The following is a 16171-nucleotide window of genomic DNA, read 5'->3' on the forward strand; positions in this document are numbered from 1 at the left end:
CGTTATGAGGGGCAGAGGACAAGCAGTTGTATAACTGGACTTAAAGTCAGAACACCTTGGATTGTGTCCTGGTTCCATCACTTAGAGCTTTGTACTTTGGGTAAGCTAATTTAATCTATTGGCAACTTGGTTCTCTTGCCTATGAAATGGGGTAAGCGATTCCTATCCCACAGGTGTGTTGTAAGGACCAAATAGGATCGTATCACAGCATGCCACACCGATGCCAAGGCTGTGGCACCAATTCTGATTTCCTTGGCACTCGTAGGTGCTACCCTGAGAGTGTCACCCCTGACTCAGAAAGCTGGTGGGTTCTGGGGAAAACAAAACCAGAGAAAAGTGGAGGGAGCACTGGAGGAGGGGGAGGAGGAACACGTGATGGAAAAATTCTCAGCTGTTGGTGATGAAGGATTGGAGAGCTTCACTCAGCTGAGTCCCCGCACAAGGGAGCTGGAAGAAAGACTGAGTGTCCATCCTCACCTCTTGTTTACAGGAAGTAGCCTGGGACAGAAAAAGCAGAAAAAGCAGAGGCAGGCAAACGCTATGCTAAAGGGGACCAGAAAAGACATGAGGTGGTACTTGGGAGTAGTGGGCTGAATGGTGGCCCCCAAAATTATGTCTGCCTGGAACCTATGACCTTATTTGGAAAAAGAGTCTTTTGAGATATAATTAAGTATCTTGAAATGAGATCATCCTGATTAAGCAGGTAGGCCCTAAATTCAATGACAAGTGTCCTTAGAAGAAGAGAAAGACACACACAGGGAGGGAAGGACAAGTGAAGAGAGGCAGAGATTGGAATGATGCAGCTACAAGCCAAGGAATGCCAGGAGCCACCAGAAGCTGGAAGAGGATACTCCCCTAGACCTTCGGAGGGAGCGTGGCCTCGTTGACACCTGGATTTTGGACTTCTGGTGTCCAGAACTGTGAAAGGACAAATTTCAATTGTTTTAAGCCACCAAGTATGTGGTAATTTGTTACAGCAGCCACAAGAAACTAAGACACTCAGGTACAGAACCCGAGTGGGTCCTCAGTGCTCCAGACTCTGGTGGTGGAATGGGAAAACTTAAGGAAGCCGCCAAGTGCACAGAAATCGTCACACCCTCCTGTGAGGAGAGATGGGTGCAGGTGAAAGGCATGGACATCAGCCCCTGTTATGCCAACTTGGGTTTGAAGAGAGAGGTGCAGAGTCCTGCTAGACTAGACACCACAGATACAGCCTGACAGCACGTCCCGTGAAGTCTAGCTTCTGTGCCCTACAGCAGCCTCAGGCTTTGAAGCAGTATTTGACCCTTGTTTCCCCATCTCAGGGCAGGGACAGGCAACTCCCATTCTGCTTCGATGGAAAAAGCTGAGGACATTCAGGAAGGTGAAGCTTGCAGAGAGGGTGTTTGGGGATCCAAAGAAGACCTCCCACCAGCCCCTGCAGCTTCCTCCCAATGGTGTCTTTTGCAGAGCAGAAAGGTCCTTGTTTGGGCTTTTACAGGTGCATCTTTGGGAGTGAGGTGAGGAGGAAGGGATATGCGGAGGGTCATTTTTGTTAAACTTTGGAGCCTGATTGAGGAAATGGTGGAACAGCGGAGGAGACAAACTATTAAAGGTGCAGCTCTGTGTTCAGAAGATTTGACCTAAGTCTACATTCCTTGTTGGCTGCACAGTTGAGGACTGGGGGTCTGGGTAAAAGCTGTGACTGTGAAACCTCTAAGTCAGGTTGTTCTCTGTGGAACTCCTGAATCCTGAGCTCAATGCTGTCCCCAACCCAGTCAGTGAGAAGGTGATCAACTGCCCCTGGACACAGGAACAGGGGAGGGTGGTCAAGTCATAGCGGAGAGCATGCGGCTCATTCTGTTTTAGTTAAAGGTGCTAATGCTTAAAGTGGAGGTTATAACCTTCCTTCTTCAAATGAAAACATATAAATTACAGCTTAGCTATTCAGCCAGTGCTTGAAGTTTCAGAGGCAAAGGAAGGTAGAGGGATGGGAGAGGTGGGTAGGGTGAGGCCCAGTCTCTTAGGGTGGACAATACCTAGAGCCTGCCACCCTCTTTTCTGTGTGTGTGTGTGTGTGTGTGTGTGTGTGTGTGTGTGTGTGTGTGTGTGTGTTTAACTTCAAACCCTGGAGGCACTGCCGGTAGGGAGCTGTCATTGGCAGCACATGTTACAAAGAATCAACACTAAGGTTGTATGGCTCAGGAGATCGAATTTTCACATTAGATTAATATTCATTACAAAACCAAAAACATGACAATTAAGAGCAAATTCCTGAACATTACTGAGTTCCAAAATGCTTTGATGCTTTGTCTTGAATCACAAGAACCACTAGTTCCCGGTATCTCTGAGGTATGTCCATATAACTGCGTCATAAACTCTTAAAGAAAGAGTTTAGGTTTCTGGAAAATTTTGTTTAAATGTAAACCTTATTCCACACATTGTCAGTTTTTATTTTATGTATGTGTATATGTATATGCATACACACTATATATATACATATACACACATATACATATACATACATATGCATATACAAACATATATACATATATACATATACACACTATACATATACATATACACATATACACATCTATACATATACATATACACACATATACATATGCAAACATATATACATATACATATATACATATACACACTATACATATACATGTACACACATACACATATGCATACATATATACCTGGGAACACCCAGTGCTGTACCCGGCACACAGTAGGATGGCAATCCATGGCAGTGCTCCCTTCCTCCTCCCTCACAGCAAGGCTTCTCAAGCTCAGCCAGGCACTTCAAAAGCACGGAGGCTGAGGTCCCAGCCTGGTGAGTCTGGCAGTTGTACAAGCTCCCTGGGGACTTTTGCTGTGCATCTAGATTTGAGAATCACTCCTTAAGTGTCCTGAGCAGATGAAGGACCCAAGGTTGGACAGGAGACTGTGTCCTAATGAGCACAGAGGACTGTCCTGCAGAGCGCTGCCCAGCCATGGACTTGATGGGGGTAGAGGGCAAGAGCGAGGCTGTACGCAGGAGGCTGGGAGGCCCAGCTCTAATCTCTCCCTTCAGTAAAGAGGCTCAAAGGAAAAGGGAGAGTAAAGCACCAACTCCAAAGGGAGGGAAATTTTGTTTCTGTTTACTCTCTTATTTTTAAAGTGAATTGTAAAAAGCCACTTTTTGTAGATACGCTGAATACCACTATCCAACAATTAACACAGTGAAGAGAAGATTAGCCAGATGGGAGCCGATAGCAGGAGAGGCCGGGGTCTTGCCTTCCAGGGGCCGGGCGACATGAGGTTTTAGCCCCCTTGTCTTGGCAGTTGGATGGTCAAAGTGGTGAAAACCTTGCTGCTGAAGATGGGCTGCTCATACGAGGCCGCCTTTCTGGAGGAACAGGGTGGCTGGGAGCTCATGGGGCAGGCGGAGAACCACCATCGCGGAGTGTCCTTGCTGGCAAGGTGAGGCCTGGCACCACCACTCCCGCCCCACTACCTCCCCAGGCAGGGTTCAGAGGGAGGGGAGAGACCTCGGCATCTTCAGGCAGACTTGGGTTCGCATCTGTCTCTAGGCAAGACCCTCCTATTAGTCCATCACCTCTTCTCTAAAACCAGCAGAGTGTTGTCTACCTCAGTGAGTAGACAATACAGATGTGAAAGATGGTACAACACACTCTACAGAAGCAAACTGTGGTTACCATAGTACCTGGCAACTGCAGAGCACGTAGATTTTTTTACTATGCCCCTTTTCTCGCCACATTATGAGTTTATTTTTACTTATTTATCTATCTATTTATCTATCTATTTATTTATTTATTTATTTTTAGGTGAAGGAAACTCTTAGTTGACCTCACAGATTGCAAGGACCTTGTCCGCTTCCAATCCCTTATTTTTTATTTTTTATGCCTACAATACCTGGCCTTCCTAGGTGGTCTCCCATCCAAGTACTAACCAGGCCCGACCCTGCTTAGCTTTCGAGATCAGACGGGATCAGGCTTGTTCAGGGTGGCATGGCCGTAGACCACATTATGAGTTTAGTTCCCACACTAATACAGAAATGTGGGATGGCTGAGTAGTTCAGAGTGTGGCTTTGGAGTCTGAACCCCAGCTCTCCATTTCCAGCTGTGTGACCCAGGGCAAGTTACTTCCCTCTCTGTGTCTCAGTTTTCCTTTTAGGAGTATGGAAATAAGAACAGGACCCACCTCTGAGATTTGAGGTGAGGATTAAATAAAGTGCTTGAAACAGCCCCTGGCATACAGTAAGAGCTCAACATAGTTTTACTATCATTATGCTGACTGGTGGGGCAGGGATTACTGATGTAGAGGAGCATGCCAAGGTCCAGAGAGGGACAGTTATGTACCAAAGGTCACACAGCCAGGAGGTGGCAAAGCTAAGAAACGACTTGCTGACCCAGACCAGGGCTCTTCCCTGAAACCACACACAGCCTCTCAGGAGGTCGGGAGGGGACGCCTTGATTTCATTGATGTGACTCCTGTAGGACTAGCCTGCTTCTTAGCCCTGCACCTGAGTGCCCAGGATGGTGTCCTCTCTGGGGGTCTCAGGATACAAGCACATTTATCGAGCATTTACTATGCTCTAGGCACCATGCAAAGAGCTGTACATATGTGGATTATTCCATTTAATTCTCATCATGACTGATGAAATAGCACTATTATTATCCCAGTGTTATCTATGAGGAAACTGAGGACTGGAGAAGTTAAGTGACTTGCCCAAAGTCAGACAGCTAATGGTGGGGCCAGGACTTGAACCCATGCTGTTTTACTCCACTCCGTGCACGGCTGCCACACTTTCTGGGATTCACTGATGAATGGAACATAGTGCAGTGGTCCTCAGACTTGAGTGAGCATCAGACTCATCTACAGGGCTTGCTAAAACATGATTGCTGGGCCCCACTCCCAGAGTTTCTGATTCAGTCGGTCTGGGATGAGGGCCTGAGAATGTGAATTTCTGGTGAACTCCTAGGGTTGCTGATTCTGCTGATCTGCAGGCCACACTTTGAGAACCACTAACTTAATACAATGAATGAGGCAGCTGGAGTGGGGAGCCTTGGGTTGGGGCTCCAGCGCTGCCTTTTTTCCACCTCTGTGAATCTGGGCAGGTCATACTTCAAGCCTCTGTCTCTTCATCTATGAAAACAAGGATAGTAACGATAATTGTCCCCAAAGCTTGGTGGTGAGGATCAAATGCGTTAACAACATGAAAGCATCTGGCTGCTGCCTGGTGCTTAGTGAGGGGTCCTCACATTCTCTCCTTCCTGTCCCTTCCTCTTGAAGTGGTCCCGTGCAGTGAAGGGTCTGAAGCCAATTTCTCTTACCGATTCACCCTGTGTTGTCGAACAAGTCACTTTCCTACTCTAAGTCTTAGTTTCCCCATCTGTAAAACAGAGCGGTTAAACTAGATGGCCTCTGAGATCCTGTCCAGATGAGAAACGGTGGGAACGGGGAACCCAGGTGTCTTTGCCTTGTCCAGAATTTTGAGTGTCACGGCCAGACTCCCACCTAGCGGGTCTCCCTGGGGCCAGAGAGTCTTAAGGGACTGCTCCCCTGTCTCCATCCCTAGGGCCATGGTGCACTACTCCTGCCAGGAGCTGTGCCGCATTCTCTACCTGCTCATCCCACTCCTGGAGCGAGGTGACGAGAAGCACAAGATCACTGCCACTGCCTTCTTCGTGGAGGTACAGGCTGGGCACTGGGTTATGGGAATGGGAGGTGGGGGGCTGCTCCCAGGCCTTCCCCTGAGCATAGGCTTCAGTTCACATTTCTAGTCTTTTTTTCCTTTGCAAATAGTACTTAACAATTTACAGTCTATCATGAGCTTGATTTCTCTTGACTATGAAGACCTTCCCTCCTCCCACCCTTCTCTCTCCACCCCTTCACTACATTCCATTCTTCCCAGACTCCACTAGTGCCCTAGGCAACCACCATCCTTTGCTGGGCACCGCTATGTGCCAGGTACCAATTGGAGAAACAAATATAAATTTGACTCCACCCTGCCCTCAATGAACTCTTGGTGTAAGAGAGGAGACGGAGAATACCCCAGTTATAACATGGGGTACCATAGAGTGGCGTGTGCTGTGATGGGGGCAGCCCACCTGGGCTGTGGTGGGAGAATAGAAGACTTGAGGTAGTGGGGAGCATCAGAGAGGGCTTCCTGGAAAAAGTGACATCTAAACGACATCTAAACACTTTGCCTGGCTCTGCAGGCACCAGCAGAACATGCTACCTCCAGGAGGACGAGCCTGGATCTTGGGGTCAGGAGTCCTGGGTTCTACTACTAATTTCTCACATGTCCCCGGTGAGAAAAGGGAAAGTACCATTTCTCGAGGGCCTACTATGTGCCAAACACTGTGCTGACATCTTTCATATGTTAGTTATCCAACTAATCTGCACAGCAGCACTGCAAAGAAGGACTTGTAATGCTCAAGTTTAGCTAAGATAAGGGGCATTTTTCAAGGTCACACAGCTCAAGGAGTCCAGAGAGATTCAGACCAGGTCTATCTGACTGCCTCTCCTCTATCCCAGTCAGCCTTGTAGGAGAGGTGCTTCTCTCTTAGTCTGCTAGTGGCTGCCACATGGGTTCTTTGGGGAGGTGGTGGAGGTTGGACCTTGCTAGATATCAGGGATGATGCTCCCATGTCCACTACAGGTGAAGGACTCTAGACTTAACCTTTCCCAGAGCTCCCTTGGAAGCCTGAGCAGTGGCTCTTCCTCGCTAGAGCAAGGGTTCAGTACTTCTCCCACTCCCTAGAAGAGGTGGCCTGCTCAGGGCCAGAGTCAGGCCCATCATGTTTACTGTAGTGCTTCTCTGTAGCTCCGATGTCCCTCCCTGGCTACCCTGGCTATGCTGTCATTGTCTTGTGTATACTTGCTTCTCTCAATGATAGGTAAACTTCTCAAAGGAGCTGTGTGAACCTGCCTATGCCTCAGTGTCATCATCTGTAATATGGGGATAATGAATTGCCCATCTGTTAGGGTTTTGATGAGGATTCAGTGAGGTCTATAAAGCACTCAGAACAGCACCAGCACATAGGAAGCGGTCTCTGTGAGTTAGCTCTGTTGCTATTACTGTTATTATCATTATCATTTTCTGTGTTGATAGTGCCCAGCCCAGAACCTGGTGCAGAGCAGGCCAAAGTATCCACTGGGTGGAAGGCAAGCTGTGGGAAGGGCCCTACCTTTCCTCTTCTCTCTTACCAGCTCTCTCTTCCTATCATACAGATACATGGTCTTAATAGTCACAGTAGATGTAGGGTATGGACATGGGAACGGAAGGGAGAAATGATTCTGAGGACGACCAGGCAGGAACTGAAGACCCATCCATGGCTGTGGTGGGTGGGGAGGGCTGTGAGGGAGAGGAAGGAGACGAGAGTGATGTCTGGTTTGGGACTGGGATAGTGTGGGATGGTGGCTAGTGGTGCAAACCCTGCAATGGGGACACAGGAGGAAGGACAATTCTAAGGATGAAAGGAACCGGACTTCATGTTTTGTGCAACAGTGTTCCCTAAGCACATACTCCATACGAGAGCTTGCATTAGATAACGAGGACCCAATGAGAAACACTAACATGTGTCCTTAAGGAAACCTCCCGTGAGATGGAGAGGCAGATGCATAAGCAGATCAGGGCACTAAGGTCTCCATGTCCAGAGCTTCCAGGGGCCCAGAGAAAGGGGCTGTCAGCTTAGATGAATCCTGGGGGCACTGTCAATCATAGCTTCGCGGAGGTCTGAGTTTTGGATGGAGCCATGCAAGGTGAGGAAGGGCTAGGGCGGAGGTGGACGCCCTGGCAGGAGGGCATCCCACCCAAGCCAAAGGAACAAAACAGCCTGAGTCATTTCATGAACAATGGGCAGCTTGGTTAGAAGCCAATTGATAGTAAGAGTGTAGGCAGAGGGTGGGCAGGTGTGAATGAGGACCCAGAGCAAGTAGAGCTGACGAGCTCTACTAGCTCTTCGGCTCTAAAAGTAGAGGAAAGCAGTGGGGGACATGGGGACTCTGAGCTAGAGAGTGACAAGTTCAGCTCTGCCATGAGGTGCTGATGGACATCAGGCAGAGATGTCCGGTGAACTACTGTTTTTCCAAGTTGGGAATTCTGGACAGAGAGGCTGAGTCGGAGACAGACTTGGAATTTATTCACTTAGGGACAGCAGTTAAAATCTTGAAAGTGGGGAGCTCATTGAGGAGAGTGGGCAGAGAAGACAGGGCCCGGGGCTGCCACCACTGAACACTGGGTGGAGACAGAGGAGCCACTGGCTATCACTAACTGCACTGGCTAATACACCAGCCACATGGGACCTAGTTGGCCCTTGGAATGCAGCAATCTGAATTGAAATGTATTGTAAATATAAAATTCACACCAGGTTTTAGACTTGGTTCAAAAAATTTTTAAGTGTAAAAATATACCAATAATTTTTATATTGATTACATGTTAAAATGATAATTTTTGGATATACTGGGTTAAATAAGATGTGTTATTAAAATTAATTTTACCTATTTCTTTTTACTTTTTAAAAAAGTAAAATTTAAACTAATTCATGTGGCTCATATTGGACAGCGCTGACCAGACACCAGTCATTCATGCCCCAACCCACACTCAGCCCCTAGTCGTCTAGTGTGCATTATCAGTGCGTGGGGAGATGGGTCGGGGGCTGACCCTTCGGCCCAGGGGGTACTCACTGTTACTCTCCCAGCTCCTCCAGATGGAGCAGGTGCGGCGGATCCCCGAGGAATACTCTCTGGGGAGAATGGCAGAAGGCCTGAACCACCGCGACCCCATCATGAAGGTCCTGTGCATCCGAGGTCTGGTCATCCTGGCCCGCAGGACTGAGAAGGTGAGCCTAGTCATCCTGGCCTTGGGCTGGAGGAAGGATGGAGCTGGCCATCATCAGATGCTGGTGGCTGGAATCAGAGCCCATTTCTGCCCCTGCCCCAGTTGCCTCATCTGTAAAATTGATATCCCTTAATAATTCCCTACATATTTTATTCTTTTAGAAATAGTTTCTAATCCAGATTTTCCACAACGACCTTTAAAGGCAATGTGTATAAGATGAGCTGGAGATGGTAATTATTCCTGTTTTACAGATTAGGAAATCAAGGCCAGGATTATTGAGGCATCCTTAGCATTTTAAGAAGGGCTCTGTTTTTCCTACCAATCCCTGTTGCAGCTTATGATATATAGAGCAGGATGAAGGGACAGGACACAAAGCTAATTAACAATACAAGGAAGAGAGTAGACAGCAAAGGGTCTCAGGTATCCAGGCCAGGAAGGAGTCGGTGATGTCAAAGTGAGCTTTGGGGAAAGCAAGAGCTTGAGTGAGGGCATTCCGGGCAGGTGGATAGACATAAGCAAAGGCTTGGAGGTGGGACTTGCTTCACCATGTTAGTCCAGGTAGGAGCCCCCATCCCAAATGCTCCTGCCCCATAGACTGCCAAGGTGCAAGCCCTTCTGCCTTCCATGGTGAAGGGCCTGAAGAGCGTGGATGGGCTGCTAGTGATGGAGGCAGGCCGCAACCTCAAGACCATCTTCAAGGGGCAGGACCGGAAACTAACTGACAGTTCAGTCTATGTAGAGATGCTGCAGGTCCTGCTGCCACACTTCTGTGATGTAAGGAACCCTACTGGGGTGCGGGTGGGGGCGGGGAGTGAGAAGGGTCGGGGGTGAGCATATGGAGGGCAGGTGTTTACTACTCTGGGGGCTGCAATAGCTCCCACGGCCCATTGGGGCCTGGGCAGGGCCGAGTCAGCCCAGGGCCGTAGCACCTTGCTCCAACTCATCTGTGTCTTTTTGTAATTGGTTGGCACAGAGAAAGTTCCTTTTCTAATTGGTTCTCACAGAGGGAGCTCTTTTGTAATCATATCTCCCTAGAGATTTGCCTCATTGCCATTGGTTCACCTACAGGGGGCACATTTTTGTCCTGGCAGCGGGGAGCATTTTGCTATTGGCACTAAGGCACCTTTTAGGTGCGCTAGAGCCCTGGCTGGGAAGAGTGGGTGGATCCCTGGACCCAGGCTCCAGTGAGGGGGATGCCAGCCCCAGATCAGCCTCACCAGGTGGCCTCCACTGTTCCCTGACTCTTTATCTTCTGTGGCTGGGAGGCCCTTCAGAATGCATGGAGGGAAGGCAGTGATGCCTCCACGTGGGGGAGCAGAGGCCCAAGGAGCCTCTCGGAGGTGGGAGCATGCTTGAGCCTTCCGGTCTTTCCCAGTCACGGGAGGACGTGCGCTCCTCCTGTGTCAACCTGTATGGCAAGGTGGTCCAGAAGCTGCGGTCACCCCGCACCCAGGCCATGGAGGAACAGCTGATCAACACCCTGGTGCCTCTGCTGCTGACCATGCAAGAGAGCAACGCTAAGGTGGGCCGGGTAAGTGTGCGCCGGCACCGGGCCCTACAGGCTGCCTCCCTGATCCAGAATCACTAACAATCCGTCTTGGGGAATCTGGTTTCCAAAGGCACCCATGTCAGGAATCCTCCTCAAAACAGTTGACTTCACTTGTACATTTCAAATAGGAATTGGTTTTCTAAAATCCTGTTTCACGTAACATTTTTTCTGGAACATGTCCTGGCTGTCCTGGAATTCCTCAGCTCTGGTATTCTCTTCCTATTGGTCCCCAGATCTGTGTGAAGACCCTGTTCCGCTGTTCCTGCTTCATGGCTTGGGAATTGCCAAAAAGAGCTTATAGCCGGAAGCCCTGGGACAACCAGCAGCGGACGGTGGCCAAAATTTGCAAGTACCTTGTGAGTGCTTCCAAGACTACAGTGGTCCCTTATGAGTATGTTGGAGGTGGGCAATTCTTTCCTTTTCTTTTTCTTCTTTTTACATCTTGACTGGCAATTCCATGACCACTCACAAGTTGTTGGCTTCTGAATGTTCATCCCCGTCTCTGACTTCTCGCCTCTCTTCACTCCTAGTGCTCCCACTCTAGTGGTCTGCTGACACCTCCCCCACCTGAATAATGTGCACGGCAAGCTCAGCATGTCTCTTCTGAACTGATGGACTTCCCATTTCAATTCTGCTCTGTCCCTCTAGATCCCCAAAGCTGAATCCAGAATCGTCCTAGACTCCTTCATCCTTCCACATTGGATCTATCTTAAATATCCTAAATATCTCTGATTCTGTTTCTCCCTCCCCACGCCCACTGCCATTGCCTTTAGTTCAGGTCTTGGATGTCTTTCACCTGGATCATGAGTCCAGCCATCTAGTGAGTCTCTCAGCCTTTAATCTCATCTTTATTCCCCACCCAGGTCACTAGAGTGATCTGGTTAAAACACACATCTTGAAGGGCTTCATTGGCTCCCTTTTCTACAACAGTAATTCCCAGGTGTATTGTCTGTGACACCAGTCCTTATGAGATATACCCCACAGGGGAGAAAAGGAGTTGTAAGACAAATAAGTTTGGGAAATGCTTCATCGTCACCTTCCTCTTGGAGATTTGCAATGCCATCAGCTTAGTAAAGGCTCTGAGATGTTTTGTGCCGAGGAAATGTTTCATGGGTGTTTAATTTATGGTTTCCCAAACTTATTTGACCATAGAACCTCCTTTCTAGGTAACACCTGAGAACATCCTGAGGTAGGAGCGAGCCACAAACACATGGTGAAATGCTGCACTGCAGGACACAGCCCAGTTCTCTGCATACCATTTGGGAAGCTTTGCCATCTAGTCCCATCTACTTTCCCTGTTGTCATGCACTGGGTTCTCCAGGGCCTCCGAGACAGAGATTAGCAGGGAGGGCAGGGAGCAGGAGTGGAAGAGGGAGAAGTCAGGTTATAGTGTAGTTTTACAACAGCTCTCAGCAAACACTATGTGAAATTCCCCAAACTGGAGCCAGGGGTCAGGTCTTCACACCCCTGTGTCTATTTGTCACTGGATGCCAGTGACTCTGGGAAGGGATGACCTTGGGTAAGCAGTTCTGTTCAGCCAAGGCAATCTCTATAGCTGGGAGAATAAATTTTCATATACAAAGGGAGATCTGGGCAGAGCATGGCATCCCCCACACCAATCTAATAAAAACATACAAAGTAAACTTGTTACTAGGATTGAGAAAAGGGTTCAGCACCACCATTATCAAAAATGCTTAAAATCTTCACAATCCAGCGCCAAATATTGTTACCATCATTTTATATACAGAGAAAAAGGCCTGGAGAAGGTGCTTGGTCAGGGTATTATTCAAATACCTATAGTGACCAGTGACTGGGCAGATAATGATCATGAGTGACATGGCGGTGGTAGTGCTTGTGGCAAGCTGGAGGGCTCAGTTCCTTCTGAAAGCATAAGTGGAGCACTCCAGCTCACTGTGTAGCTACTCTTGCCAGGTCCACTGGTTTCACAAAAAAAGCTAGAAACCCAGGTTTTTATAAGACATTAATTAGCAATTCATTTAGCTTGTTTAAAACACTGTGCTGGTCACTGCTTGGCCTGCCACTTGTGTACTGTGGGCTGACAGCTTGTGACCTCTGTGTTACACCCCTCTGGATTCTAAGTTTCTTCTTTGCTCTCTAGGCGTCAACAGCTTTGCTCATGTGAAGGTCAACTTCTAGCCTTAGCTTTAATAAGGGGTAGTAATCTATTCATTCATTTGTTCATTCATTCATTCATTCATCCAACACTTGCTGGGCACCTGTACCATGCCAAGCCTTGTCCAGGGTGCTGAGAACTCTGGGCTGAGTGAGATGGCCCCTCTCCTGGGGAAGCTCCAGATCCAGTGGAGGAGACAGGCACATTTAATTATAGTATGATGTCATAGGTGCCATGACAAAGGCTGTGCAAGATGCTGCAGAAATATCAAGGGTAGTGGGATCAGCTCCACCTGAGGGTTGTGGCAGATTTCAAGGAGGAGGTGGCTTTTGAGCTGAGCCTCAAGAGATGAGAGGGCATTCATCAGGTAAAGAAGAGAGGGAAGGGCACTGCAATCAGGAGTAATCACTTGTACCAGGCACAGATCTGGAGTGAGCTGGGCCGTATCCTGAGGTTGGTGTATAGTGTGCATGGCAGGCGGAGGCAGTGGTGGAAGTGGAGGCTGAGAAGGAACATGATCATGAAGGCTTTGCATGCCAGGCCCAGAAGTGTACTCCCTGATGTGCAGATTGTCAACAGAAGAATGATCAAATGAGATTTCTCTTTATCTCCCTCAACAACCTCTTAGCAGGATGCCTGCTCCCTACTTGCTTGAACTCATCCCGAACACCACTGCCAGACTATTTTATCCCAAATATTGCTTTGACATCATCCTATCAAGAATGAATGCTGGCTTCCTATTTTCTAATGCATATCTAAGCCTTATTTCTGTCTGACTTTTAGGAGCTTTTAAGACCCTCCTAATTCTCCAGTTTATTTCAAACTGCTCTGCAAGTTGAATCATTCACCCTGGTCAGACCTGTCTCTTTATGGATCATGTCCCTCACATGCCATGTCCATTCTCACCTCTGGCTGGACTTGCATTTTATAATTTTCCTTCCAGCTGCAGCAGAGGGTGGATTGGAAGAGGAGATATCCAAGGCAGGAGACCACTGAAGCGATTCTTGTAATCGACTAAGAGAAAATGAGGCCTGGCCTCTGGGGGCTCAGGCCGAGGCCAAGATGGGTAGCAGAGAAGTTTAGGAGACAAGGGCCAGGGCTTGGCTGCATGACAGGGTCACCATTCTTAGCTACATGACGGGTAGAAGGGTAATTAGTCCCTCTGAGGGCCCAGCACTCTCAGAGGTTCTCTTTGTCCCAGGTGAACACCCACCAAGACAGCGCCTTCACATTCCTCAGCCAGAGCCTGGAGTATGCCAAGAATTCCCGGGCCTCCCTCCGGAAGTTCTCAGTCATGTTCATAGGTAACCTGCCCTGGCACGACTTGTCCTGCTGCTGGGGCTTTGCACATGCTCCAATTTGCTTCCTCCCCTTGGAAGGAAGCTGCCAGCCCTTTCGGCACCTGGGTGGATGCTTCCCCTTGGGTTTGAGGCTTGGCCAGGAGACAGTCATGGTTCAAATTAGAAAGGTCTTCCCTCTTCTAGGATGACTGCTTGGGAAGTAGGTCACAGGATGGATACTGGATCAGCAGAAGTGCTGTTTCCTGCTGGAGTACAGCCGGGTCCAGGCCTAGCAGGAATCTGCCATTCACTATGGCAGGAGGGCCAATTGGCATAGTGGAAAAGTGAAGAAGAATCTCAGCTCCATGATCTCTTTTCAGAGCCTCAGTCTGTGAGATGGGACCAAGTATTGTTTCACAGACTGGATGAGAATATTTTTTAAAAATGCGAAGCCTGGCACATCTAGGTGCTCACTCGATGTTACTCTCATTCTTCAATTTCCCACCATCCCAACCTCTGCCTCTGTGGGGAAAAAAACAAATAGCAGATTTCCCCTCACCCAGAATCCCCCACGAGACCCTTCTGATGACATGCTGGGTATGTCTCCTCCCAGCTGCTCCCCTCTCCACTCCCGAATAACTGCCCCAAGGACCAGGAGACCCTGCTGCAAAGAGGATTGGAGAGGATGGCGTTCCCAGCCCCCTCCCCCAACTTTGTAAAGCGGTGTTTCCTTTAGTGCCTTTCCTCAACTCACCTGCAATAGTTCATCCATCCAGTCATACATGCATCTACTCTGTGTCAGGCACTGTGCTTAGACTAGAGAAACAAAGCCCCCTTCAGGTGGTGATGCTGATGGGTATGGGTCTGGGGTGGCTATTAGCATGATCAGTGTGGGGACAGAGAAGCCATGCTCACGACTGCGGGGAGTCCTCAGAATATGGGGTCCTGCTCAGAGGCCACTTCTAACATGGAGTGACATTGTTTCCCAGGTGCTGATTTCTCTCAGTTTTTTTCCAAATTAGTCATTTCTAAAAATGTCAGTGTTTAACACTCTGGGAGTCTCCTCTGTGCCAGGGCCTGTGCTGGGGAAACAAAGCAGAGCAGTGCCTGCCTCTGCCTGTAGAGAGCCCCCAGCATGGTGCAGTGATTCCAATCTCTGTGGGTTACTGATCTTTTGTGAGGCTCTGAAGAAAGTTATAAACACTTTCTCTAGAAAAATGCATATATCCATATGGCCCCTGTCCTGGTGCCATCCCTGCCTGCTGGACCTGTCCCCTCTCCCAGTGCCCCTCTTGGGAGATCTATCATAGGGTCAAAATGAAGTTCTCTTTTTGTGTCCTCATTTATGAGACTGGAAGAGGATGAGGAGGGTTTCTCTGAGGAGGTCTGGTCCAAGGGTGGAATGGGACTGTGGTCGGCGTCAGGAGGTGGGTGTGCTCACCTCTCGGATTATGCTCAAGGGTCCCTGGTCCCCTGCATGGACGGCATAATGACTGAAGATCGTCTAAATGAAGTTAAAGCCGGTAAGTTGTGCCCTGTGTTGGTGAGGTTGCAGGGGCCAGTGAGAAGATGAGTAGGCTCACAGTGGGTTATAAGGAAGGGCAGGGGTCCAAAGGCAAGGGTTCTCGACTCGATCCAGTTGTGCTAGTCTTTGTCCAAGCAGGTACATGGTGGATACCGTGGGGTCACCAAGACACAGAACATAGCCCACTCTAGGGGAGCTTACAGTATAGGAAACCAGGATCAGAAAACCAGACCAAAAAAAGCATTTAGTGCAAGGCAAGTGGTGCAGACTCTTAAGGGGGTCAGATTAATTTAGAAAAATGGGGAAGCTGATAGGAGCATGAAAGTAGGCTGGGGCGATTTAAGAAGGCCTCCTGGAGGAAGCAGGTTTTGCTTCAGGCTTTAGAAGGTATGATTAATTTGAAGAGCTAGGAGGTGCCTAAGCCAAGGCATGGAAGTGAGAAAAAAAGGTTGAGGTGTGAGACCTATGTGGGGACCTGGTCTTAACAAGTGGCCTCTCTCCACCTCATGACTCAGCTCTGGAAAACTTGAGACATGACCCAGAAGCATCAGTGTGCATCTGCGCAGCCCAGGCCCAGGACAACATCCTGGACAGCTGCTGGAGGAACTCCTGGCGGCTGCCGCACGGGAACACATGGGTATGCAACCCGGCCACCACCCACCGCTGGAGCCCAAGCTGTGAGAACCTGCCCACTTCCCACCAGCAGCGTTCCTGGATCATGCAGGCACTGGGGTCCTGGAAGATGTCCTTGAAGCAGTGATGTCCCTGAGCCCCCAGCCCTCCCCAGGGGAGGCCACAGCCCCAGCCATGCTCATCATAAATGCCATGTGGCTTACCTCTC

General features: G+C 49.0%; 1 protein-coding gene and 1 pseudogene across 3 annotated transcripts in view; one reads left to right on the forward strand and one right to left on the reverse strand.

Annotated features, from left to right (window-relative positions):
- MROH7 (maestro heat like repeat family member 7) overlaps positions 1-16171 on the forward strand; it is a 48839-nt gene extending 32668 nt beyond the window's left edge. For 2 of the 3 annotated variants that reach the window (XM_039883187.1, XM_039883191.1), the window contains 9 exons: positions 3319-3456; positions 5576-5690; positions 8703-8843; positions 9437-9616; positions 10218-10373; positions 10625-10747; positions 13727-13829; positions 15266-15328; positions 15846-16171. In XM_039883187.1, the coding sequence (XP_039739121.1) occupies positions 3319-3456; positions 5576-5690; positions 8703-8843; positions 9437-9616; positions 10218-10373; positions 10625-10747; positions 13727-13829; positions 15266-15328; positions 15846-16090 (1264 nt within the window). In that variant the 3' untranslated portion in view covers positions 16091-16171. The remainder of the gene's footprint in view (positions 1-3318; positions 3457-5575; positions 5691-8702; positions 8844-9436; positions 9617-10217; positions 10374-10624; positions 10748-13726; positions 13830-15265; positions 15329-15845) is intronic. The other variant, XM_039883179.1, reaches the window with a different exon arrangement.
- LOC120581402 (uncharacterized) lies at positions 3898-4016 on the reverse strand (annotated as a pseudogene).

This window comes from Pteropus medius, unplaced genomic scaffold (assembly GCF_902729225.1).
Source record: "Pteropus medius unplaced genomic scaffold, Ma_sr-lr_union100, whole genome shotgun sequence".
Lineage (NCBI taxonomy): Eukaryota > Metazoa > Chordata > Mammalia > Chiroptera > Pteropodidae > Pteropus > Pteropus medius.